Consider the following 25,196-nt stretch of genomic DNA (forward strand, 5'->3'; position numbering starts at 1 on the left):
CAAGTTCCACTTCCTCCTTTCGATTTTGTGGCGTCAGACGCGTATTAGCAGATATACAAACGACGTGGATGTACCAGCTCACACATGGGACAGCGTAACAATTGTATTATAAATCGCTTCTAGAACCACGCGCAAATCCGACAGCTTGTTGACCCGAGTGTCACGCGGTAGTGCTGTGACACTTTAGGCGACTTCCAGTTCTCCATTGACAAAGTCAATGTTTGCGGGATAAACAACCTAAAGATTCATGGAGATAACCCACGCGTTGGACGAGTGTCAGGAATATTGACGGTAATGTATACTTAAACTCGGATCGAACTGTCAGTATGCTAGTTAGGACGACTGTTACGTGCCAACATTAATGTGTTATAACCACGTCGTGTGTTTCTCTGAATTATACTGTTGGTTTCGATATTTTATTTAATTCCAGTAGATTTTGTTACAGCTGCCGCTGTTGTGAACGCGCTATATAAATCAGCATGTATTGTATTGTATTGTATTGTAGATTTGATCACTGTTAAAATCCCGCGTATTTACACGTACTCTTCGTTGCAGGACTGAACTCTTTATGTAAGGATTCACGAGATTCACGAGACGATGGCTATCAACAAGCATATCAACGAGAGCACCCCTCTCTTGGACTCGGATAATGAGACGAATGGGAGAACATCACCCCCATCAGTTTTCCAGGGAAGAAGACTTGCATGTGCTGCTATCTTGCTGGCAGAGTCATTGGAAAGGATTGCATTCTATGGCATTACATCCAACCTTGTTCTCTTTTTAAATAGCAGTCCTTTCTATTGGGAAGGCACACAAGCCAGCCAGGCTCCTCTGATGTTCATGGGGGTAACGTACCTGATATCCCCATTTGGAGGGTGGTTGGCAGATGCATACCTTGGAAAGTTTTGCACTATTGCCTGGAGTTTGATTTTGTATTTTCTCGGTATTCTATTTTTCCCTTTCATTTCAAACGAAGACACCAGAGTAAATGTATGTGGTGAAGAAGCAGCATTTCCAGTGCAACCCGCTGAGTGTCTCAGCACAAACAGTACCCCTCCAAGCAATGTGACGTGCCCCATCCGTTCACCTTATTGTGGCCCTATAGTTTACAGTGGACTTTTTTTCATTGCATTGGGTGTAGGGACTGTCAAGTCAAACATCACTCCATTTGGGGCAGACCAGGTATTGTATGAATAGCATTGAATTGTGATTTTTAACGGTTAAATTAAGAATGCTAATACCAATCCCATCGCTCAAACGTCTCTAATTGTGGTCAGTCTTTTGACGTGGGCCCGCATAATTGGGAATGCAGTCAGACCTAGTGTCGTCAGACATGTGATTTACTTTATCTTTGCCATGAGGGTTCACTTAGACAAGCACCTCCTTCATTGTCACAGCCAATTATTTGTATTTTTGAGACAAGTACATGCCGTTCGTTTTCTTCATTGCTTTTAAATTGCTAGTTTTAAAGCACCGGTACTGACAACAAAAATTGTGATCGCGTTACATACCGGTATTTTTTGTAAATTTAATTTCCAGCATTATTCTACTATATAAAAATGTAGAACAAAATAAAATAAAACAGTGAACTACTAAGAAATGGACCAATCAGGTATAATCCATATTCTTTATTATATAAACAAAATCATTTTTTTAAGTTATGATCTTACCTACAGCATCAGCATCATTGCAAATGTGACTGATCAAAAGATGACACGATTAATGACTGTTTTCCACTGGCTGCTGGCTAGCTCATAGCGACGAAACTGCTAATGTTTACGTGGGCAGACTGCAAACTGTCCTCGCGTTTTCATGCTTTCCACTTGATCACTTGGGTGCTACTTGTTCAAATGATTCAACAGGTTTCTAGTATTACCTTGTTTTTGACTACATAGCATGCACAACAGCATCCTCCTCCATGTCGTTTAGTCAATTTCTTACTCTTAATTTATTTTTACTGTTTCTTCTTTCATTTGTTGGTTGATTCTGTTTATTTGAACTTACCAACCAATAATAATAATAATAATAATAATACATTTTATTTATAAGCGCCTTTCAAGACAAGGAGGACTCTGATTGGCCAGAGGCGTGTACATTTGCGCCACCTCTTATGGCAGGGGTGCCCATTAGGTAGATCCTGATCTACCGGTAGATCTAAGACAGGTCCCAAGTAGATCTGAGGAGTGTCGAGGAGAAAAAAAAAAAAACATTTGTGTGTCTTTGTACATGTTATAAATATATATTTTTTGTGTTAATGTACACTGCACCCAAATCATCCAATCAGTCTCATTTTCACTAAAATAAAATAAAATAAAAATAAAATAAAGCAGGTAAATCTTGAATTTACGGTGGCGCGTGATTACGTCACCGGAAGTTGTTAACGCTCAGCAGTCTGCAATTGCAGCTTGTGATCAGAGCTGTTGCGCTCTATCTTTTATCGCCATTATTCTCATTCAGAGTTTGCTTCGTGTACAATTCACCGAGGGCACGGGCAAAGAATAGAAATCTAGGAGGGCCCAGGAAAGCACTTTAACACTGTACGTGTTAGCTCCGATAGTTAACAGGCTGCAAAAGTGCATCGCATGCCTCAGTTTCAGGCTGTTTCTCATCATGGCGTGCATGTGTGCGTGCGCCAGTAAGCGTAGGTCCCGGGAGGTTAGCTGATCAAAAAGTAGATCTTTGGTCCAAAAAGTTTGGGCACCCCTGTCTTATGGAGTCAATATGCGCACAGCTTGTAGTTCTGTCTCGGTGTGGCCCGGTACCAAATGGGCCGAGGCCCAATACCGGTCTGTGGACCGGTGGTTGGGCACCCCTGCTTTAACATCTAGACCATAGGTGTCAAACTCAGGTCCTGGAGGGCCGCTGTCCTGCATGTTTTCCAAGTCTCCCTGTTGCGACATACCTGATTCAAATGAACAGGTTCAATGTCATGCTTCCGCAGAGCTTGCTGATGATCTGTTCATTTGAATCAGGTGTGTTGCAACAGAGAGACTTGGAAAACGTGCAGGGCAGCGGCCCTCCAGGACCTGACTTTGACACCTATAATCCAGACAATAAGAAGTGAATCATGGGTGGAAAAACTGTACTGCATAGATGCATGCAAATGTTAACAAAAACAGTCATTGTTTTTCTCAACAAAATCACATTAGCTTGAGCAAACATTTTCACAAGAGGGCTGATATCATTACCTCAGGGAGAAGCCTGTGCTCATTACATGGTTCTGACTTTTGTGACAATGCTTTTGATCTTGAACCAACACACCGTTCAAATAGGACAGGGAAACGAGAGAAAAGCAGAAATAAATAGAGCTTCGGTTTCACAACAGTCAAAACATAACAGTATACAGAGTAGATCAGTCAGACATTTGTGTTTAAATGATTCATAGATTTTAAAAAATATATATTGCTTGTTTTGTTTAGTATTTAATCAAGTGAAATAGCAAATGTGGAGCTGTAAGTACATGATTCTTATTTTTCATGATTACCACCACCTTTAATTGGTGGCAGGACAATTCATTGAAATTTGGCTTCTGCGTATTTTTACAATGTTGTAATAAAAGAAACACGATTTAATGTGCAGAATGTCGTGGTGCGTTTTCGAGTTCCCAACGCTGTGAAAATAAGCTGAAATGCAGGCTGGCGCTTGCATAGCGAGCGTGTAGCGTGTGTGATTCTGCCGTCCGTCGTATGCTTTAAGCTTTTTACTGACACCATAGTTGGATTTTAATGTAAAACTAAAAACACGACAAACATAATTACACATATTGCATTTTTAAATCAAACACATGCGTTATTTAAAAAAAAAAAACATCGCTTACGGTTATGCTAAAGTCCATTTAAAATCCCGTTGCAATGCGAATGCAAAATTAATGTTGACTTCTCGAATGAATATTCAAAAACGCTGTAGAAACATACACACTTTTACAAGACTTGTGAAAATAAACTGACATAAGATAGTCAAAGTAAATATGGTAAAGAGATAAGGGAGTTGCTTGTTCATGGCCGGAATACGTGCAGAGGTGCAATGCATCAAAGGTGTGGATGTAGCAGAATACAAGATGCTTGAATTTCACATGATAGATGGTACCCGATCATTTTTCTACTTGAAAAAAGAATCGAGAGTTCAAGAATAAAGTGTTCATCGTGCAGGGATGAATGGGCATGAGGCTGTGATGATAGTTTTCCAAATATGTTTTATTTGTTGAATAAGTATCAAGTTTTCAAGTCAACTGCCAACTGTTTCTATTAATCGTGATTTCAATCTCAATCAAAATAACAACCTCCGTGAAGGTAACACACTTCCCACCACCTCCACATTCGAAGTTGTAGGGATTACAAGACTGATTCCATTGTCGTGAAATGACATGTATTTCGAAAATCCACATGAAACCAGAAATGGAATTTCAGAAGTTAATTGTGCCGTGAACCACTGTCTCTTCTTTTTCCTCCTATTCATCACATATAGATAATATCTGTTTGTTTCCCCCCTATGTGGGTCACCGCTGTCACAAGTATATTATTATTTGCCTGTAAATTGAACTGAATGTTCTGTATTCTTTTGCTGATTATGTTGTCATCAAGAGCTGTCAGAATTAAATGATCAATAGACAACTACCGGTAATCAATTATCATATTAATCAACAACTATTTTTAGAATTGAGGAATCGCTAAGAGCCATTGTTGAACGTAAAATTGTTCATATCCTCTGATTTCAGCTTCTCAACTATACTTATTCTCAGATTTCCATCATAGTACATGAAAGCTGACTGATTAATGAAACTTGGACATTAGCAAATATCTGCTTTGGAAAATTCTGACCGAACAGTGCTAATCGATTTCACAAAGGTTGGTGACGATAACATCAAATCCCTATCGTGTGATATTGCTTAATTGTTTAGTTTTTTTTAAATCACTAAACAATACTGAATAACAATATGAAATGCAATATAAAATATTAACCAATGAATTGACAGAATAATTGATAGAGCACTCGATTAAAAAAATATTTGATAGTGACAGCCCAAATATCACCATCTCTACCTTAACATCTCACTGCTTAAAATAAGCCCAATGTGTCGAGACAGCAAAGGTGTTTCAACTGTTAAACCTTCTAGATGTATCCTGAGTACAAAAGGGCATTAAGGTTATTTTTTTTCAGTGATAGATAATATGCTGTAGTTGTTTGTTGCTCTTTCTTTGCTCTGTGAAATGTCAAAAGTTGACTTGCGTTCAACTTGAACCGTTTGATTTATTTGAGGACACGAGCGGTTCTATGAGGTGGCTTTATGATTTATTAAGCCCAGTGTATCATGTGTGTAAGAATGATGATTTGTTTTTGTTGTCTAATAGGTCAAAGACAGAGGACCGGAAGCCACACGCCGATTCTTCAATTGGTTCTACTGGTGCATTAACCTCGGTGCCATCCTGTCACTGGGAGGTGTAGCCTATATCCAGCAAAATTTCAGCTTTGAGCTCGGCTACATCATCCCCACTGTGTGCCTTGGGATTTCCTTCCTCGTTTTCCTCCTGGGCCGCACAGTTTTTATCACCAAGCCGGCTGATGGCAGCGCTTTTACCGATATGTTCAAGATACTGAGCTTCGCTTGTTGCTCCTCAAAACCCAAGGAGCCTGACTTGCTTCGGTAATACGTCCATCACACTTGTCTACTTTGTATTATTGAAACTTAACATAATAGCATCCTCATAAAAAATAGAGTGCTGTGTCAAATGACTACAGTGGGGACAGTATTATCAGCTAACATCTATGCACATGAAAGTGTTTCTTTAGAATAATGCAACAACGTGCGGTTAGACCTATTGCTCATTTGATCCTGATGCATTTTCTTCTTCTGTTGTTGAGGTCTGTCTTCCTCTGCTCGAGTGCAGTGTTGTTCTGCTCTGTGTCTAAAAACTAATGAACATTTTAAAACTGAAATGTCCAAAAACCTGACATCGCATCTGAAATACCAACTCCTAGTGCCTTTAACGAAAACCCGGTTAAGCCTTTTGTCTTGAGGTGGTGATTAGAGGCTTTATTGCCTCACGTTTCTTATCCATCTCTAAAAGCACTCTTATTTGAGAGTAAGATACTCTCAAAGGCAGAATAATATTCTCTCTTCATGATTTTGAATACCTTAATTCATTATTAATTACAAACCCCAATTCTAAGTTGAAGTTGGGACATTGTGAAAAACATCGATTAAAAACAAGACAGTGATTGTCAAATCCTTTTCAACCTTTGTTCAATTAAACACAGTAAAAGGCAGGATATTTATCAAACTGAATAGCTCTTATTTTTATTTTATGCTTTAGGGGAGGAGGGTGAGATACACTCTTTTTATGCCTGCAGCTAAATCTAAAAAAGATGGGGCAGTTTACCATTGTCTTACATCACCTTTCCTTTTAACAACACTCAATGAGAGTTTGGGAAGTGAAGACCCTAATTTTTGATGCTTTATAGGTGGAATTCTTGGCCATTCTTGCTTGATGTACAACTTGAGTTGCTCAAAAGTCCACTGTCCCCATTCTCATATTTTGCACGAAGTGGTTCAGATAATGAACGGATGGATAATGCACCACACATTTTTGATGGGAGACAGGTCTGGACTGCAGCTAGGCCAGTCTTGTACCCACCCTCATTTATGACGAAAACACACTGTTTGAATGTAGTCTGGCATCGTCTTGCTGAAATAAGCAGGGGTGTTCATGAAAGAAAAACATTGCTTGAATGGCATACATATATTTCTCCAAAACCCATATCTGCCTTTTAGAATTAATGATGTCTTCACTGATGTTCGAGTTACCCACGCCATTGGCACTAACACCCTGCCATATCATCACAGGTGCAGGCTTTTGAAATTTGCACCGAGAACAATCCCGACAGTCCTTTTCCTCTTTGCCCCGCATGTCCATGATTTCCAAAAATAATTTGGCTCGTCAGACCACAGGACACTCTTCCACTTTGAGTCAGTCCATCTCAAATGGCAGCGTTTCTGGGTGTTGCTGCTATACAGCTTTTGCTTTGCATCATAGAGTTATAAATTACATTTGGAGATGGAGCGAAAAACTGTAAACAGACAATGGTTTTCTGAAGGGGTGTTCGACCCATGTGGCATTATACTTTATAGCGCAATGTTGACACAATGATGCCACCACATTCAGTGGTGGTTTATAGCCTTGCTGCTTATAGGATTTGTACAAATTATCTGTCTGTTTTGATCATAGTGTGTACCGTTAATGATGAAAACCCGAAATTGGTTGCAACTCTGTTTTGAGAAACATTCTTACACTGTTGGACTATTTACTCATGCAGGCGTTCACAAAGTTTTGAACATTGCCCCATCATAGCTTGCAACTGAGCCTTTTAGGCATGCTCGTATTATGCCCGATCACGACACTCACCGGTTATCCTGTGGAATATTCTGAACGGGTGTTATTTTAGCCTTCCTCAAGTACTTTTCTTGCGCCTTTCCCATCCTATTTGGAATATATTGCAGGCATCAAATTCAAAAGGAGGGAGTAGTTGCAAAAAAAAAAAAAAAAAAAAACAACGTTTATCAGTTTGAATGACATAATCTGTCTTTAAAATGTATTCACTCCAACATAGGTTGAAAAAAAGATGTGCCAACCATTTAACAGCATCCCACCTTCATTGGAAATTGGGGTGTTGACATTGATCATTTCACACCGTCGGTCACAGACGTAAATTGAATCCTTCTTGTTTCATAGAAGTAATAACCCAACTCTATTGGATGGTGCCAAGGTGACCTATGGAGGAAAATTTCCAGAAGAGAAAGTGGAGGAAGTGAAATCTTTGGTGAAAATTCTACCAGTTTTCTTAGCCCTTATTCCATACTGGACGGTGTATTTCCAGGTAAATTATCCATTTGAAATGTGTTCAATGTATTTTGTGAAGTGGCTGAAGTGTGTCGATACAAAATGTAAAGGTAATCCACTGCCATGTGTTAACACGAAGGGGTGTCTATAGCGTTTAAGAATAGATATGGGAAGTGAATTCTCTAATGCTAATCTCCCTCTTATGTTCCAGATGCAGACCACATACATTCTGCAAGGCCTCCATCTAAGAATTCCAGTTACTACCTCAAATAGCACTAGAGACTCCCACATGGTAACTAAACAAGTAATGGTGCAACTAGCGTGATATACATATTTGGTAGCAAAGAGTGGAAATTTATTTTGTGTACTGTGCATCAGCACATCTGCCTCCATTTGATGGTTCACGATTAATAAGTCTGACATAGCCAACCTGTCTCCATCTTGACACAAGAGTATAATAGGCCGGGATATCCGAAAACATATGATGATGAAGGATGCCCAGATACATTTCCAGTCTAGCTTTCGAATCTATAAAACAGAAGTCCAACATTCAGATCTATTGCATATTATGCTGTATGTGTCAAGTGATCTTAATAGCATGGAAATGATAAATATGTTTGCCTTTAGATTTCACCAAACCAGGATCCCGTAGTTACTGTTGACAAGTGGTAGTCATATAAGAGCCAACATGGCAGGTGGTTTTCTTTCTCCCCATAAATTACACCCTACACACTATCAAAAATGAAACCCAGACGTTGTTTGCTACATGTCTTGACACTTCTCAAAATCAAAAGGGAAATGAGATATGATGCCGCAGTGTTTTTACTTCCTCACCTGACACAGTTCAATGGCACAACTGAACAAATTAGATCTATTCAAGGAGACAGAACACACTGAAAGTGGAGCTGCAGGCGAACGAATGTGTTGTAATTATTTATGGTGTGGTACATTCAAAGCTAAATGCAATTGTTTTATCTCTTCAGTTACAATGCGAGAGTGTGTGTGTGTGTGTGTGTGTGTGTGTGTGTGTGTGTGTGTGTGTGTGTGTGTGTGTGTGTGTGCGCGCGCACGCGCATGTGTGGTTGGGTGCGTATATTTTTGACTGGGACAGGCTGGAGAATGTTGGAAGCGTATGTAGAATCTTTGTACTGTGTATATATTTTCTTCGATGTATTGCTGAGTGCACAAAGTGAGCTTGTCACTGCCTTCCAACCACATTTAGTGTGACTCCAAATCTAGCAAATCAATTCAGTCACTTAACCAATACACAGAAATTCAAGGGTTCGTGATCTAAAAATAGATCCACAGTAATAGGCATTCCCCCCACTGTTTTCGTAGATAGAATATAAAATACAATTCTCATCATGCATCTTCGTCCTCTTTGCACGAAATCCACGCTTGTCTTTGGGCCCTCTTGTGAATACTGTACATCTACTGAATATGCATGAGGAGAAACGGAGCAATTTGTCATGTACTTTTACTGCAGAATCAGGCGCGTACTCTCTTTGAAACGTGCATTGCGATGTCAAGCATTTTGCTACAAATCAAATGGAAGCATTTAGAACATGACGAACGATGTGTGTATGTGTCTGATTTGCAGCCATCGTCTTGCTTTATTAGTTTACTTTTTATGTTGTGTATCAAATACATAAAGAGTATACAATAATCCAGTTTAGCTGAATCCAAATGGTTATCTTGTGTATCTACCGGTAGTCAACTTGTACCTCATCCTAGAAATAGCTACCGGTATTCTAACATCAGTCCATCTATTTTTCACACCACTTCTCCTTTTTCGTGTCATATGCGATGGATTAAAGAAAGAGCAATCCAGCACTTGTTACTGAAATGGGATTTTATTTGGAAAAGGAAATTGATCAATTTGAAAATTACAATGTGCTAACAATAGACAAATGGAACAAAAATGACTTGAGCTCGAAAATACATAAGCAGAGACACACTCGGAAGACACTTTGGCATTTGAATGTAAATGGTTGCAGGTTCTTTGTGTTCATCATTTAAAAACTTGTAGATGTGCTTAAGAAATTCCATGTGATTTCCTGCCTGGTAGGTGTCGTGCTTCACGTCTGCTTGCGGATCAAAAGTTAGTCTTTTGGTCAATAGAATGTTATTGAAATATATCCAGATATTGTTGCCTTGGTACAATTTTCAGTTACTGTATATTTAACTATGACCACCTGGGGGTGCCAAAGTAATGGCGAGCCAAGAGTCCAAACGCACACAAACTTAGTCAGCTGTATTAGACTGTGGAAAAATTCACCTCAGCGTTCACGCTTTATTGCATTTTTTTACAGTTTTATTTAATCGATTTTCTCTGAACCCTCCAGATGACATTTCGCTTCCCGGCAGCCTGGCTCACCATGTTTGATGCTGTGCTCATCCTCATGCTGATTCCTCTTAAGGACAAAGTGGTGGACCCCATTCTAAAACGGCGTGGCCTTCTGCCCTCCTCTCTGAAGAGGATTGCAGTGGGGATGTTCTTTGTCATGTGGTCGGCTGTGGCAGCGGGTGAGTTCACAAAGGGATAGAAAAGATTCTTATAAATTTACTAGGTGAAGAAAAAAGAACAACGTTAGGGATTATGTTGTCAATTTCAAAGTGCATACATAGAGGACCTATACTTCCACACCACATGACATCTTCAAGACTATAAGACATGAAGCCTAAGCGCAAATGTTTGGAATATAGCATATTTTGAACATGACCGATTTGTAATTACAGAAAGTTAGATTCTGTCAAAGATCGATAAATAATTCCCAAGCGTACACATCACTTTACTGCTGACAGCCTATATGGTTTGCATTTCTGGAGCAGTTGAGGCATTGCACTGTTTTGCCTTGAATGACTGCTTCCTTGCCATGGATCATTTTTGGTTCTCACCTGTGAATTATTTGAAAGTTTAACTCTAGCATCTCTAGGGGAAATGACTGCCTTGATTCAACCAAGCGGAGATTCAAGACACATTTCTGAATAAATAAAATACAAAGATGTTCAATTAATTGTTTAAAATTGTGGCGTATTTTATTCTTTCTATGTTTGATTTTGGCCCGACTATACAAGTATCCGGCAGAAGACCCCAGTCTGAACAAAAATGGATGTGCAACTCTTCCTTTTGAGAGACATTTTGTTCTATAAGGATGAGTGGTGGCCGCATATCTTTGCTATATTGTTTGGATGAAATTGGGGAGTGTGGGCGAAGACTTATTGCTGAGGGTGAACAATTTTGGTTTCTTCCATCTGTGATGTTGTGAAAGGTATCCGAAATACATGTGTTGTATCTAATTTTAAGATACCTTCTTTTCAGAGGACATCGGTATTTCTAGATGTTCTGACATATTCAGTTATGCTGTTGAAAGTCCATTTCGGAATCCGCTTTTATCGCCCCACTTCTTGGGTGGGGAAAGTAAAGCCCTTTCACAGCAAAACAAATTCAGAAGATTGCAGCGAGTAATTTCTGGGAGTGGAGTAAAAGGGTTTACGATGGAGCAGGGGTGTGGGCATTGGTCACACAACAGTGAGTTTACACATAAGCTGTGATGCTGGATTCAGTCAGTTTGGACAACGTGATCTCATGTTGACAATAATGTACTCTACACTTTCCATCCATCCATATTCAAAATCACTATCCCACATTTAGGGTAAATGAGGGCCTATTCCAGCTAATTTTGGGCAGACAGGGTTCACCATGAACTGGTTGCAGGGCACATATAGAAAACAATCAAGTCTCTCTCAGACCTGTATGGACAAGTCAGAGCTTTGCATGACATTGGAATGTCGGAGGAAGCCGGAATACTGGAGTGAAGTCACGCAAGCACAGTGAAAACATGCAAATTTCACACTAAAAGTCGGAGCCCAGATTAAATCCCTCGCAACCTCAGAACTGTGACGCAGATATGCTTGCCTCCTCCTTAAAACCTTCCAGGAACAGTATTTAAGCAGTTTATTTCATACATCATACAAATACATGAATGTGTTTGTCAGCAGTGTAGCTGTGCTTGCTGTCAATTGCATACATTGATTCCTGGGAACTAACTGCCTCACACTCTTTAGTCTTCAGCCTACCCACCTTTAACCCCAAGAGGCTATACATTTGCAAATAATCTCAAAGGACTATGGCAAGAAAATGAAATTATGCCCGTTTTTACACTGAGCGCCACTCTCCCAAAATAGGGCCCTAAATCTTCAGCCTGCAACTCTTTCTTAATGAAGTAAGTGCAGTGCACTTTGACAGGGTTTGCTGTGAGGCAAAGTTGGACCTCCAATGCAGTAAAGACTGCCAGAAATATGCTGGCCTGCAGAGAATGATTGATTTGTTATTAGATTTTTGTTTATGAACTAGCTGCGGGAAGCTGAAGAAACCAGGGCTGACATCGTTTATGAACTATATTTTATTTCTATTTTTTTTTTTTACTTTATGCTCGAAAACTGTGTGTTTTCATGTGCTTCTTTTGGAGCTCAATTGCCTTTAGATTTTCATGACTAAGGATCATGTTAGGCTGTGTGGTGTTTGTCAGGAGGGGGCAAGCAGGTTTGTGTGCATGGACTAAGATGGAAAACTGGTATTATTGCCTGGTCAGATTACAAGACTACAACTGCTCTCCAAGTGCAGCATTAAGTTAAGTAGTTATGATATGAAGCTGCCTTAGGATGTTTTCTGCCAGTACTGGAGCTGCTGGTTGCAAGAAAATAGCAACCAATTAAAGTTAAGAATGAAGTAGTGGTTGATGACCGACTCTGGCTTTTTTCAGAAAGGAGTTCTAATAGCGGTCACACAACTAGAACTTTGCATGTTTTTTGTTTGTTTGCTTTCTACTTGTGCTCACATTTACTGTCATACTGCCTGTTTTTGTCTGCCCATCAGGTATTCTGGAGACAAAACGCCTGGAGATCGTCAAAGCAAATGGTCCCATTGACCAAGTGCTTGGCAACGTAGTCTACTATGCAGCGGATTTACCCATTTGGTGGCAAGTGCCTCAATATGTGCTGATAGGCATCAGTGAAATATTCGCCAGCATTGCAGGTACTGTGAATTTGGTGCTGCTGTGCAACCTTCAATTTCAGATAAACAAAATGAAGTGGCAACTCCTGATTCACCTTTACTAAAGTCACTCTGACTGGATTGCCAGCAAAAATGGCAAATATGCTGATGTCTCAACATCCTTGTGTTATCCCATTACTTGCACCAAGCGTAACTCAATCGAGTGGGAGGTTCTGTAATTGCCAGATGACAAATGCTACTCTTAGTGAAAGGTGGGGGCTCAATGCCGTACTACAGTTCAGGCCTGCGGTTTACCACGGATGGGGTCCCTCATGTTTCTCACATATTGTCGAGGCTTTTCCACTGGCAAAGCATTGGAGCATGTTTGTGATACCAGCAGAATCAATTGAGGCTCCCTGCCAGACAAGTTGGCGCATACTTTGCTTCATAACTATTTGACGAGATTAGTTCGATATGAGTACAATTAATTCAGTAATTCATCTCTTGTATCAAAACTTGCAAAACAGCCTGTTTCTCACATTCACATCTCTCTCTATCTCTCTCTCTGTCACTCTCGCTCACACCCTCACATACACACACACTTGCTCATTCACACAAACACTTATGCCACCGCAGGCAATGTAGGCAAATTAAACACGTTTTACCTTGGCTTAACCTAGCTTAGAGTTGAAGTTGGCAAGCGTGACATGGTGGGGAATACATACTGTAGCTTTCTGTGCCACTCCGTACAGCTTCCGAGTTGTAGTACGCCCTTTTACATACGGCCAGGTTTTGTTGCGCTCATCTCGTTTTACTGCAGACGATTAGATCTCTCTTCTGCACTGTGATCGCAATGGTAAATTGTTGGTTAGGTTAAACATCTCAACAGTCATCCACATTACTGACAGCCTGTCACATATGCCCATTCTGTACCCTTGCTTTTTTTGAGTTACAACCATGCCATTTGGTCCACAGTTGCCTCAAATGGGATTGCGATGGTCACCATGAACATAAAGTAAACTGAACCTTTGAATGGCTCATCCATTTGTTTTAGGTGGACAGAAGGATAAAAACAGATAGCCCTAAAATGAATTTATATGAGCCACAAAATAAATTGATATGAGAAAGATACGCAATACGAGCATCCAACCTCTGTTTACCATGCTCTCACTGAGCCAATGAATCCTGATTTGTTTTGACAATCTAAAATGTGTCCGTGTGAGTAAATGCCTTTTTTTTTCAGAATATACAAAATCAATTTATAGCGTTTTGTGTTTCTGTTCCTAGTGGTTGTATGTGTATCGCACTTAACTGTCACATTTGTTTGATTTTTTTCAGTTTTTTTTTCTTTTCTTTTCTTTTTAAACAGGCTGACAGGTTGTGTATAAAATAGTGGCATCTGGGTCAGTTCCTACGAAGCATGAATGTAAACCTCAACTCAACTCAGCTGTATTTATAGAGCACTTTCAGACAGCTTGATCCTGAAGAAGAGTATATGATGGGGTTAACATGGATAATGGTTACTGAGAAAAACCTTTTAGATCCTTGTCGTAAAACAGCCACAAGAGGGCCGTCGATAACAGTTTTGACCACCTTTGCGAGTACCCGATACCTTGAAATAAGACCGGTATTGGTACTTGACCATTTTCTGCTCATTGTTTCATTCATTATTTGTGCTTTAGCCCGCTGTGATCTGACAGAACCCTCGATAGAAATCAGCATCATGTCACAGAATTGAATATTGAGTTTAGTAATTACAATGCGGAGAGCTTCATGGGACTGTCAAAGATAGGTTTTTTTCAAATCCAAACACAGACAAAACTGTACTGCAGTTTGCAAAAATCAATTAAAAAACATCACTGTCTCCCTCGCTCCCTTTCCAAACATTAGCTTTAACTTCGAGGAGAATAGTCTGACAGATTTGTGACATTAAGTACGTTAAATGAAAATAAATATTTTCCCTTAGTCCACTTTTGTTTGAATAAATCTGAAAAAGGCGCTGCTGTCAAACCTAATCAAGTCCCCTGTCTTAAAAGACGACAAGAAACTTTCACGTGCACCATGCCAGTTCTTTGTTTTGTAGGAAGGGCCTTGACATTTTGTTTTCAAGAAAGTCACTTTAATTGCTCCTTTAGAAGAAAAAAAGCACATTTCAAACCCCACGTTTGTTTAGCTTTTATTCTTAGACTCAAAAGGTTAAATTGTTTGGTTCATTCACGGTGGCGATGTAAACATCATTTATATCTGAGATTTCTGTTGCAAAATCTTACCTCGTAATGTAAGTTTGCAGGCATTTCAGTTTTCTGCAAAGTGCGTTAGATAGTAAGTTGTAATGAAAAGGTCATCCAAGGATACAAACATGCCATTGAAAACAACTAGAAAGTTAAGGTTTGCAATGCTCTAATACCAATGTTTTTATCGCCCTAACATAGGTATGTATCTGTGAGGAAGCTGTCCTTTGAGTTTTAAAAAGTAAACATATTCAACCACCGCTCTGTAATCTCTCCAGACAGATGTAGCTATCGGGCCTTATTTGAAAAATCACATGAAGTGCCATGAAATTATCAATGTCAGCTTGCAGGCAGGCAGGCAGGTCTGGTGGTGGAAAATAAGACTCCCCCCGTATGCTTTCCATCTGTCTCTGCAAACAGTGTGATTTGTCTTCCAGAAATGTTGTTGTCTTCCAGACTATGGCATAGCGTAGCAGGTTGACAACCCACTAGCAAATGCCGTCAGACTAATGACCCCCTATGCTGCTTGACCATTACACTTAAAGCCAGCGAGTTCTTTGTTTTTGTTTTTTTACACTCCAAACAACGTACCTACCTACTGTTGCAGTCATTCATTCAGCCAATAAAGGAAGCAGCCAAGCGACGCCCTGTTTTAATTTAAACTAAGAAAACAAATGTGTTCTCTGTTCTGCAGGACTGGAGTTTGCTTACTCTGCCGCGCCAAAGTCGATGCAGAGTGCCATCATGGGGCTCTTCTTCTTTTTCTCTGGGATAGGCTCCTTTGTGGGCTCGGGTTTGTTGGCCATCGTGTCCCTGAAGGCGATTGGCTGGATGTCATCCCATAGAGATTTTGGTAAGAAAATATGACATTTCAGGGTGACACATCCCTGCATCTTAACGCGGTTCGCACAAATGTTTCTAGTGTTTTGGTTCTCTTTTTTAGCCAAATAGCTCTCTAAAATATTTGAAATGTTTGTGCAATAATGGGCAGTTCTACACATTTGGAAATTGAAACCACAATCATGAAAATCAATGGAAACATATTAACCTTATGATGGTTAAAAATTCAAACATTCTTCAACCACATACAGTATTTGGTCATCTGCGATCCCATTTCTGGTTTAGCCAGAGACAAATTTAGTCATAACAGTGAACAAATACTATCTTGACAAAAAAGTGTGTTTTGCTTTATGGAAACCCTTTGAAATGACAGTATCCTGGTAGGGCCGACTGGTGTGATTGGGTAGTTAATGTGCATCATCATCATCATCATCATCATCATCATCATCACAGATGATTGCCTCTGTGTTGTCCACATGGCACGACAACTCACACTTTAGCATGTGATGCGTTCAATGACAACTGGGATGTGCGTGACTTATCCCAAATGCTTACTCAATGTGGTGTGGGCACCGTAGTGGCGCAATTATGGAGTGCAGTCTTATTGTTTCCATGATTGACATGCCAGCAGATTGATGAGTTCCTACCAACAGAAGGTTGCCGACCCAGATCACATTTCTATGGGCAAGTGGTAAAGATGTAAACAACATACCCACAAAACCCTAATAGCGCCTTACCCAATGTGCCTCCGGAATGAGTGTGATTTTGATTACCGGTATGTTAGCTCTGGAAGGTGGGTTACACGCTTCATAAATCCATCGGTTTCTCAGCTTAGCTTCATTTAATGGGCACTTTAAGTAGAGCCAGATTGCCTGAAAGACGCCTTTTGTTTTTCAAAGACACATCATTTCAATGGTGATCTTAAGAAATGGAACAAAACATCCTCCTGGCCACAGATTAAAGCAAAACAAACAAATAAATAAATAAGCTTTGTGTCATCAGTTAGGTATGAAGCACGGTCAAGAATTGTACCGTTGGTTTTGTGGCTGTTTTTCACAGCTTGTTAGATGTTACCGTATTGAGTCCTCTTAGCTCTCAAGGTGGGAAAGATTCAGCTCATTTCCATGGCTGCAGGCATAATGGTGTTCGGTAAACAGCTTTCTGGGTGAACTGTTCTGAGTTTTACTGAGGCACACTGGCCTGATGATAGATGAGGAACATTAATCACAGGCCGGGGGTCTGATTACACCTCGCTGCTCGACTTTAGTAAAGCTGTCCCCTGAGCATTAACATGGAGTGGAACTGCTAGTCCGGCATCACACGGCTTGACGCTGTCACTCTGTCTCCACCCGCACATCCTGGAAAAGTTTCTGTCTCAAAGTGTCTTTCCATCTTGCTTGATGTTGTTGGCAGGTATGTTTACAGAGAGGGAAACAGTCATTTTGCAGACAGTTTGGTTTTGTGGATTTTGCTAACTTAGGTCCAAATTTACAAACGTACATTCTTATACACATTTTGACACAGCCAAAAGGTGAGCGTACCAAGGTTTAACCATTGACGATGTTAATCTTGAAAGTATATTTTATTTTAATTCTAAATAAAAATTCTCCGCTATCTTTGTTTGTGTGAATGTGCGGAACGAAGCAAGTTTGTCCTCATAATTGGGAGAGAGCTGCTGACACAACGTCGCACGTGCACAAATAGAGAGGTTTTTCCGTTTCATGAGTCTATAACACCACAACGGCCCACCTTTAAAAGCTTTCGTTGTCTTTTTACACTGGCTCGGGTCTTCTTGCCGGAGCCTCCACCTTCGCACTATCGACTCGTCTATGCTAAGATTACGGGCAGCAGCTCGATTTCCTTCTTCAACTGCCAGAGTGATCGCTTTTAGTTTAAAAGCTGCATCATATGCTTTTCGTCTGGTATTCTCCATATTGATCAGAGTTAGAAGAAAGACTAAAATAAGGAAGTTGTGATTAACAGTAATCATACAGTTTCATTGGACCCCTGTGTACTACTCATTCATTTTCTTGGTCGACTGTTGCCAGGTAACACATTTTTCCCCGCTATGGCAAAAGAGCGGACGTTGTGATTAGTCATACAATCTCATTGGACCTCAGTGAAAGACTCATTCATTTTATTGGTCCATGTTTTTCCTGCGATGGAAAAAAAATATATTCAAAAGCCGCTTCATATTACACGCCGCGGTGTTGAAAGTGTGGGAAAAAAAGTAGCGGCTTGTAATCCGGAATTTACGGTAGTCCATTCAGCTTCACTTTTAACTCTTCTCACAAGCATTTCCTTCACATACAAAACTCTTGTTTCGTGAAATACCCTTTTGCGCATTTAATTTCAAATCCTTTTTGTGGCTAAAATGTATTTCCAAGTGAGCTTTTTCTTGAGCTGTTCTAGTCCCATGATGGCAGATGGTCTTTTGTTTTACCAGTGTTCAAGCGTTCAATCTAATATCAGATTTCCAGGACTTTTTAGGACATCCGGAGCAAGATGACATTTGCCCATCCCACTGAAGCAGTTTTGGGGTCACATTGAGTGAAATGTCAGTGTTTTAATGGAGGCCATCTAACTTAACATGAGCTGTAATATAAATGTAACTCACAGTTCAAATTGAAGACTTGAAAGGAAGGGCTAAGAAGGTGTTTTGCAGCGCAGATCAGATGGCTGAACTGTAAACTGTCCGATCGCCAAAACATCCATTGATTTGCCCTCAAGATTTATTCTGCAGCTGAAACTGGTGTTGAATGTGGTAGCCTTTCAAAAAAAAATTGTCATGCTATTTCTGGGTTTGGACATCTTCATATTTAAAATTGATATTGACCTATTTTGTCTGGTTTCCCGTGGTTGGGTACATTGTCGCACACGATTCCTTGTGTGGTGTTTGCAGGCATGGCCAATAAATCGGATTCTTATTCTGTTTCTCATAAATGCTCAATGTGTAATCCACCCCTGCTTTTACAAGGCCTGTCAAATATATCGTACGTCGGCGTTATAGTAGTTTTGCCATCTTGTCCTTGTGTAATATTGGCCAAGTTTGTGAAATCGCCCAGCTGTGGGCCCTTGTGGGGCAGCATCTGAAATAGAGCTTCGAATGTACTTTACTTTTAAAGAAATTAGACTAAATTGGACATATAAAACCTCTCATGAAGAGATTAAAATATCCTCTCGTGGTGATGTTCATGGAGTTGTTAAATGTAACAGATTCTTACGTTTCAACGAGTTACACAACAAAATCCAATTTGGTTTTAGCATTTCATTACTTCAGTCTGTAAAACCTTTGAACAATATATATGAGTTTGTCAATTAAGACGACATCAGTATGACTTGGATTATCATTCGAGAAAGTAATTTAACAAGTTACTATGTCAAAGTGTCTTCACAGCAAATGGACCCCCCCCCCCCCCCATCCCCCATTTTCCTTCATCTCTCATCTGTCGACCAGATTGTTTTAGGCTTTATGAATTATTGACACAGCTTTTTGGTATTTTGGTCCACCTGTCACAATCTAAACATTTGACCAAATTAAGATGATGACAGAATAAATATGGGCTGCGACAGATTTTTCTCTCTCCTTTTTGTCTTTTCTGAACACTGTGGCGCTTCATTGTCATTCACCTGTGCTGTTTTATGATCAAATGGCTCACGCTCTTTTGTGTTGAAGACACATCAACAGACGCATCCGTTGTGTATGGCGCATCCTGTCATCTCAGTGTGTCTTTCTTCTACTAAATGTCTAATTATCAATAAGAGTGTGCACACAATAGCGAGACTGGTAAAATAACCTTGTGCAAGCACATTGTGGAGTTGTGATGCTCCACTGAGATCATCTGATCATGCAAAGCTTGAAGATCTTATGCAAGTTAATCCAGGACTTTGATCAGCAAGGTAGAACAGGGCGTTAAATCATGTAAGAACATGAAGGGATTTGTGTTAGAACAGAATATTTTAGGACATCATGCCTCTGATGTGAATATTATGACGGAATGTCTGCAGCATGAAAAACATGTGTGATACAAATGATGGAATGTTGGAATGGCTTGTTAGCAAATAGCCAAATCGATTGGCTAGTCTTTGCCTAACACATTTCCATGCCTATGGTAGTCGTGCCCTGAATATGATGCAAATAAACACACAATGTCAGGAGTCCTACCTCTAATCCGCAATCACTGTTAGTTAACCATTTAGAATCCTGAATCCATTTGAAGGGATTACTAATTGTACTTTTGCCCCAAAACATATCATATATAGTCCCAAAATAATGAGACTTCCAATTTTCTCATAATGGTAAATGAACTGCACTTTTATAGTGCTTTATCTACACCATTTATTGTCCCAAACGCCAAGACTCAAATTCACTTTTTTGATAAAAGCTGATATGAAAACATATCAAATGTACATAGATTAAGATACTTTAACTTCCAGAATCTCCTGTCGTACTCTGTCAAATATTAAAAACTACCGTATTCTTCCTGCCATCCATGCATCCATTTTCTGAAGCGCTCATTGTTTTGGACCAAATTTAAATCCATCCGCTTGTCAAACAAGCTGCTAGCTAGCACGAAGATTACGTGCTAAGCCAAGTGGGTCCTCTTTAGCACGCAAGTGGCCGCACTCCTTTTTTTCTGCTGCTGCGACGGTCTGAGGCCAGCAATGGACCACAAAACTGCATATTATCTGTTCAACTATTGAGTGCATGCCATAAAGATCGAGACACAGCGATGGAGCCTTATTCCACCCTCATGCATCAGAAGGTCTAATCTGTCCAAACTAGTATCTACTCTTATACCGTCTTGGCCGCCCACCCACATGGGGGTGGCTCCATCTCGCCCATGTGACAATGTGTGACCTCACGGTTCAAACTGAAATCAATTACTATGCCTGTCAAGATTTTCATAGAGAAGGGAAGCCAAGTGAAAGCAATTGAAAAGTCACAGCTAGATAACGGCCTGGCTCAAGTCACCCATTTAATCACATACGCCCAATGGGGTTAATCTAACAAAAGTTCCTCTATACCGGTATATAAACCATTCACTTATTTTTCCTACTTTCTGTGTGGCCCTACAGAAAATGAGCACCACCTTGGTGGTTATAAAACCCTCGATGAAGGGAATTTCACACCATTCTGTTCATACATACACGTTGTAAAAATTGGCGTCATTAACTACAATTAATTAGCCAAAACATGGCAAAGGCCCTGTCCATTACTGCACGACTCCCAGAAACTATGAACTACCAATTAAAACACATCAAAAGGCAAAAAAATATCCATCCAACTCTCTTGCAACAAACCTGTTCTAAAAAGCACAAATGTTTTTTTTTTCTCTTCAAAAAGTCAGTTTACCTAACTCTCAAGTTAGCCTTTGAGGTCTGCCCTCCTGAGCTAGAGTTAAAATTTCTCAATCATCATTTGACAAGGCGTTGTGGAGACCATTATGACATGGAGAAGTGGTCTTAGCGAAAGAGTCAGAGGCAGTCATTGACTGAGAGGAAAATTGTAACGAGCTTCAAGAGTGCCATCTCTGCCGAGTCTCAGGGGAGTTACATATTTTGCTTCTGCTTCAACAAGTTAGTCGATTCAACATCACAAAGTTGATCCCATTAAATAGCCAATCAATAAATTGTCAAGAATTTTTTTGTATCCTGATCTTAAGAATCAAAAATAAACTTTTCAAAGAAATATTTAAGATGGTAACATCATGAGATGTGCTCTATTCCTGATAGTCATTTAGCATATAAATATAATTTTCCCCACGTGACAAATAACACGAGGCGGGCATGCTGCTCTTGACATCTGCTACTTCTAAATAACGCTACCCCAGCTAGCAGTTGTTGGCAATCCTGAACCTTTTTCATTTGAATAATATAGGAACTAAAAGGTCATTTCCAATTCCTCTTTCCATGCTTCAGCATAATGATGGCAAATAGGCAGTAGTTGCACCCAGATGCAACCACCATCAAGCTTCAGTCTCTGCCTCCAACTTTATTTGCAGTGACAGCGCCACTTGGAGAAACTAATTGGAGCTTTCTGAGGCAGACAGAACATCGCCTCGGGGGCTTTTACATTTACATTGTCAGCAATATGCCATATGTACAGTATTCACCGGAGAAGCTGTGCCTTAAGCACAGCCTGTTACGCAAACTAAATATTTGTTCTTGAATATGCTCCAGTCAAGTAGTCTGTCTAAGTCACTTCCAATCCAATGTATACCTACAACGTCAGTTGGGGACAGTAAAATTGTTTTTTGTTTTTCCCCTTTTTGCGAAAGCCCAAGAAGAAGGTTTAATCAAGATTTGTCTTGATTTTGATGTGTATTTAAAAAAAAAAAAAAACGTCTGACCCGCAGGTTAGCTTTAGTTGACAACCGTCACGTCTTAGAGCATTGTCAGGACAAACAGAACACCAAGGCTGGGGTTTGCCATGGTTTAGTTTTCAAAAATGTGTTCCTGGGCTGTATTGACTCTGACGGTTGAGGTGCCCAAGTTCAATTTACTACCCGTCTCATTCTTTTTCCAGACCCAATATTTACCAATATTCATCTAATGTATTATGTTGTCACCATATTTATTTACCATTTCACTGTAGTTTTGATTTAAGATGGATGTTTTTTTCTTTAACCGCAAGTGAGCTTGGGAATTGCAATCTGCGTATTGCGCTCATTCTCAGGGGAAAACAAGTATTTCCTTTTATAGGTATCAAATATGCCCACATAGATCTGTATATTCTGATTCTTCAGTCATCACTCGGTTGTTCTAAAGTGGGGGATCAACGTTGTTTGTTTTTGAAAAATATGAAGCCAGCTTGCTGAATCGTACCTCCTCTTTGCTGAGACTCTTGCTACAAAAGTAAATGTTCTGGTCTGTCAAAAAAAACAAACAAAAAAATGCATTTAAAAAACGGCCGTCATTCAGCATGTCTGCAAGATTCTTTTATAACGCAAAGCACAAGAACATGCCAAGACAGACTCTTTTGTTCGTCACAATTTACCTGTGTCATTTTGTCAGTTATCCACTCTGTGAAAAAGCATCACCTCCCTGAACTTGCAGTAGGTGTGAAGAATAAAGACTGTCTTGTTTTCTCTCTCCAGGAAACATCAATGACTGCTCACTGCACTACTACTTTTTTCTCCTGGCCGGAATTCAGGGCGTAACTCTCCTCATCTTCCTGATCGTTACTTTTAAATATGACAAGCAGAGGGGTCGAGCAGGAAGCCAAAGACAAAGATACATCTCGTCCTGACCCTGACACACTTGGCTTGTATCGCTCACATCCCACCTGCCTGTTTTCTTTGACAAATGCTTTTAAAAGACTGCGTGGCTGGAAAGGCTCTTCTGCAAAATGTTGAGCCATTGCAGGAGTCTCGTTTCCTGCTCTCAGTTTACTCCGCTGCCTTCATTTGCACGAGACCCGCCATGGTGCCAGAAGATTATAGTTAGAAAAGTCTCTTTTCAAATGCAGTTTTTTTAATCCAATATTAAAAACAAGTGAAATCATTTCTAAATGTTATCAATGTGACCCATAACCTGTCAAGCTCAATTTGAAACAATATTTTCCAGAAAGTGAAGTAAATTATTATTTTTTTTTCACCATGTGGTTGCTGACAGAATTAATCAATTACATATAATCTCATCTCAAAATCTCACACCTACCATGATTGAAAGTGCCTTTATGAAACCCCCAAATTAACTTCAGATGTTCTAGTCGGCTATTCCTGGCATTTTTGTCATCACAGACTCTTGCTAGAAGCGTAATAAGAGGCTGACAGTCCATGTTCGTACATGTGACAACGGTCTCCCTTTTTCAGATGTCTGGACTTGGGCTTTGTCTTACAGTGAAGAAAAAGACACACTTGAACTCTCCCAAACTCACACTCATGTGTTCGGCTCCGATGAAACCAAGGTTGAACTTTGTGCGTCCACGTGTGTGGACATGACGTCTTTGGCTTTCAAGACTATAATGTTAAATTTTGGACTATAAGGGCCTGGCGTCCACTTACGAGGACGTTTCATCAAGTAAAAAAATAATTCTTTGTTTTCTTTGTCAAATAATATGACAATTTAATTGAGGTTCTAATTTAGGGAAGCACGGTCACGTGACTTCTGCTGTTGCTATTCTAGATTCTAAAAGGTATTTCTAAATATCTCTCATCGTCAGAAGAACACCATCCATTGGGGTGATTTTTCTTGAAAAACCTGATGGAAGGAATGATAAACAGTCCAAATGACAGTCAGTCTTCAGACTTCTGCTGAAAAGCCAAAAAAAAAACTGTCCAGGTTGTAGATCACATTAATGGTGGAAGAAGTGTTGAAATGATTTATCTTGTTCTCGTTTCTTTATAGTATATCACAAAACCTGGCTTTTTATATCCGCTGAATACTGTCAAAATATATATATCGTAGTTGAGCAGTTCTTACTATTCAGTCAGCAGTGCACTATTTTTCTGACTAACAATTTTGACTTACGACCTTGGTGTGAAACATCAGTATTTTGTCAAATCTTTCAAACGATTTATAGATAAATGATGTGTTTAAATGTAGTATTTCTTAAACACAAACATGCGACTGTTGGAGATTGGCGCTTACCGATAGTATGCAGAAACAATCATTGATTAAAATGCAGATTCTGGAATGCAGTTTGTAATTAAAGTGGACATAAACGTTCACATTGTTAAGATTCTAGTTTGCGGAGACATTGACTGAACAAGTTGTGTTTATTTTATCATTTCAATTATGTTTTCAGTCCACTGGATATACTCTGAGAGCAACATGTTGAAATGACTCCAAAGAAGTCTTCAATGATTATTATTTTGTTTTGGCGGGCAAAGCTGCAATAGTCACGGTCAGTTTGGTAAAAAGTTGGCAATATATGAGGAAACTGGAACTATACTGGAACAATGGCCTGAAGATGCAGTTAATTTGTAATTTCCTTCACTGTTGGAAAGATGCATGGCAAATGTAGGTTCAACAAATTTAACAAAGCCTTTTTTACTGTATGTTTTTAAAAATATATATATTGGACTGCTCGATACCCTTGTAGTGTCAGATGAAGAGCTGCTGTGTTGTCATACTTCCAATTCAAGTTCTGCAAAACTGTCTCTAAAATGAGAAACCACTCAATGGCTTAAGGAAGAGTGTTTACCGCTTTCATGCATTTAAAACTGCGCCGTTAGAGAATGTATATCAGAGTTTACATCGTGGCATAAATGTGTTACATTTGTAAAATTGCATTGGCTTTTAGCATTATTTTTGTTTGTGTTTGATCAATTAAACAAATATAAATAA

General features: G+C 39.7%; 1 protein-coding gene across 1 annotated transcript; it reads left to right on the forward strand.

The window, feature by feature from the left end:
• The first annotated feature begins 123 nt into the window (after window positions 1-123).
• On the forward strand, window positions 124-25,196 carry slc15a4 (solute carrier family 15 member 4). Its single transcript, XM_052068016.1, has 9 exons — window positions 124-291; window positions 556-1,182; window positions 5,349-5,641; window positions 7,728-7,872; window positions 8,047-8,127; window positions 10,181-10,361; window positions 12,715-12,873; window positions 15,757-15,915; window positions 23,003-25,196. The coding sequence occupies exons 2-9, from the start codon at window positions 598-600 to the stop codon at window positions 23,152-23,154; spliced, it is 1,755 nt and encodes a 584-aa protein (XP_051923976.1). The 5' UTR covers window positions 124-291; window positions 556-597; the 3' UTR covers window positions 23,155-25,196.

This window comes from Hippocampus zosterae, chromosome 6 (genome assembly GCF_025434085.1).
Source record: "Hippocampus zosterae strain Florida chromosome 6, ASM2543408v3, whole genome shotgun sequence".
Classification (NCBI taxonomy): domain Eukaryota; kingdom Metazoa; phylum Chordata; class Actinopteri; order Syngnathiformes; family Syngnathidae; genus Hippocampus; species Hippocampus zosterae.

What these genes read in the sequence shown, in the direction of transcription:
- slc15a4 (XM_052068016.1), top strand. Translation starts at nt 598, where the DNA reads ATGGCTATCAACAAGCATATCAACGAGAGCACCCCTCTCTTGGACTCG. An exon ending in CTCCATTTGGGGCAGACCAG is followed by an intron (nt 1,183 to 5,348) that starts GTATTGTATGAA and finishes GTTGTCTAATAG; the next exon opens with GTCAAAGACAGAGGACCGGA. An exon ending in ACTGGACGGTGTATTTCCAG is followed by an intron (nt 7,873 to 8,046) that starts GTAAATTATCCA and finishes CTTATGTTCCAG; the next exon opens with ATGCAGACCACATACATTCT.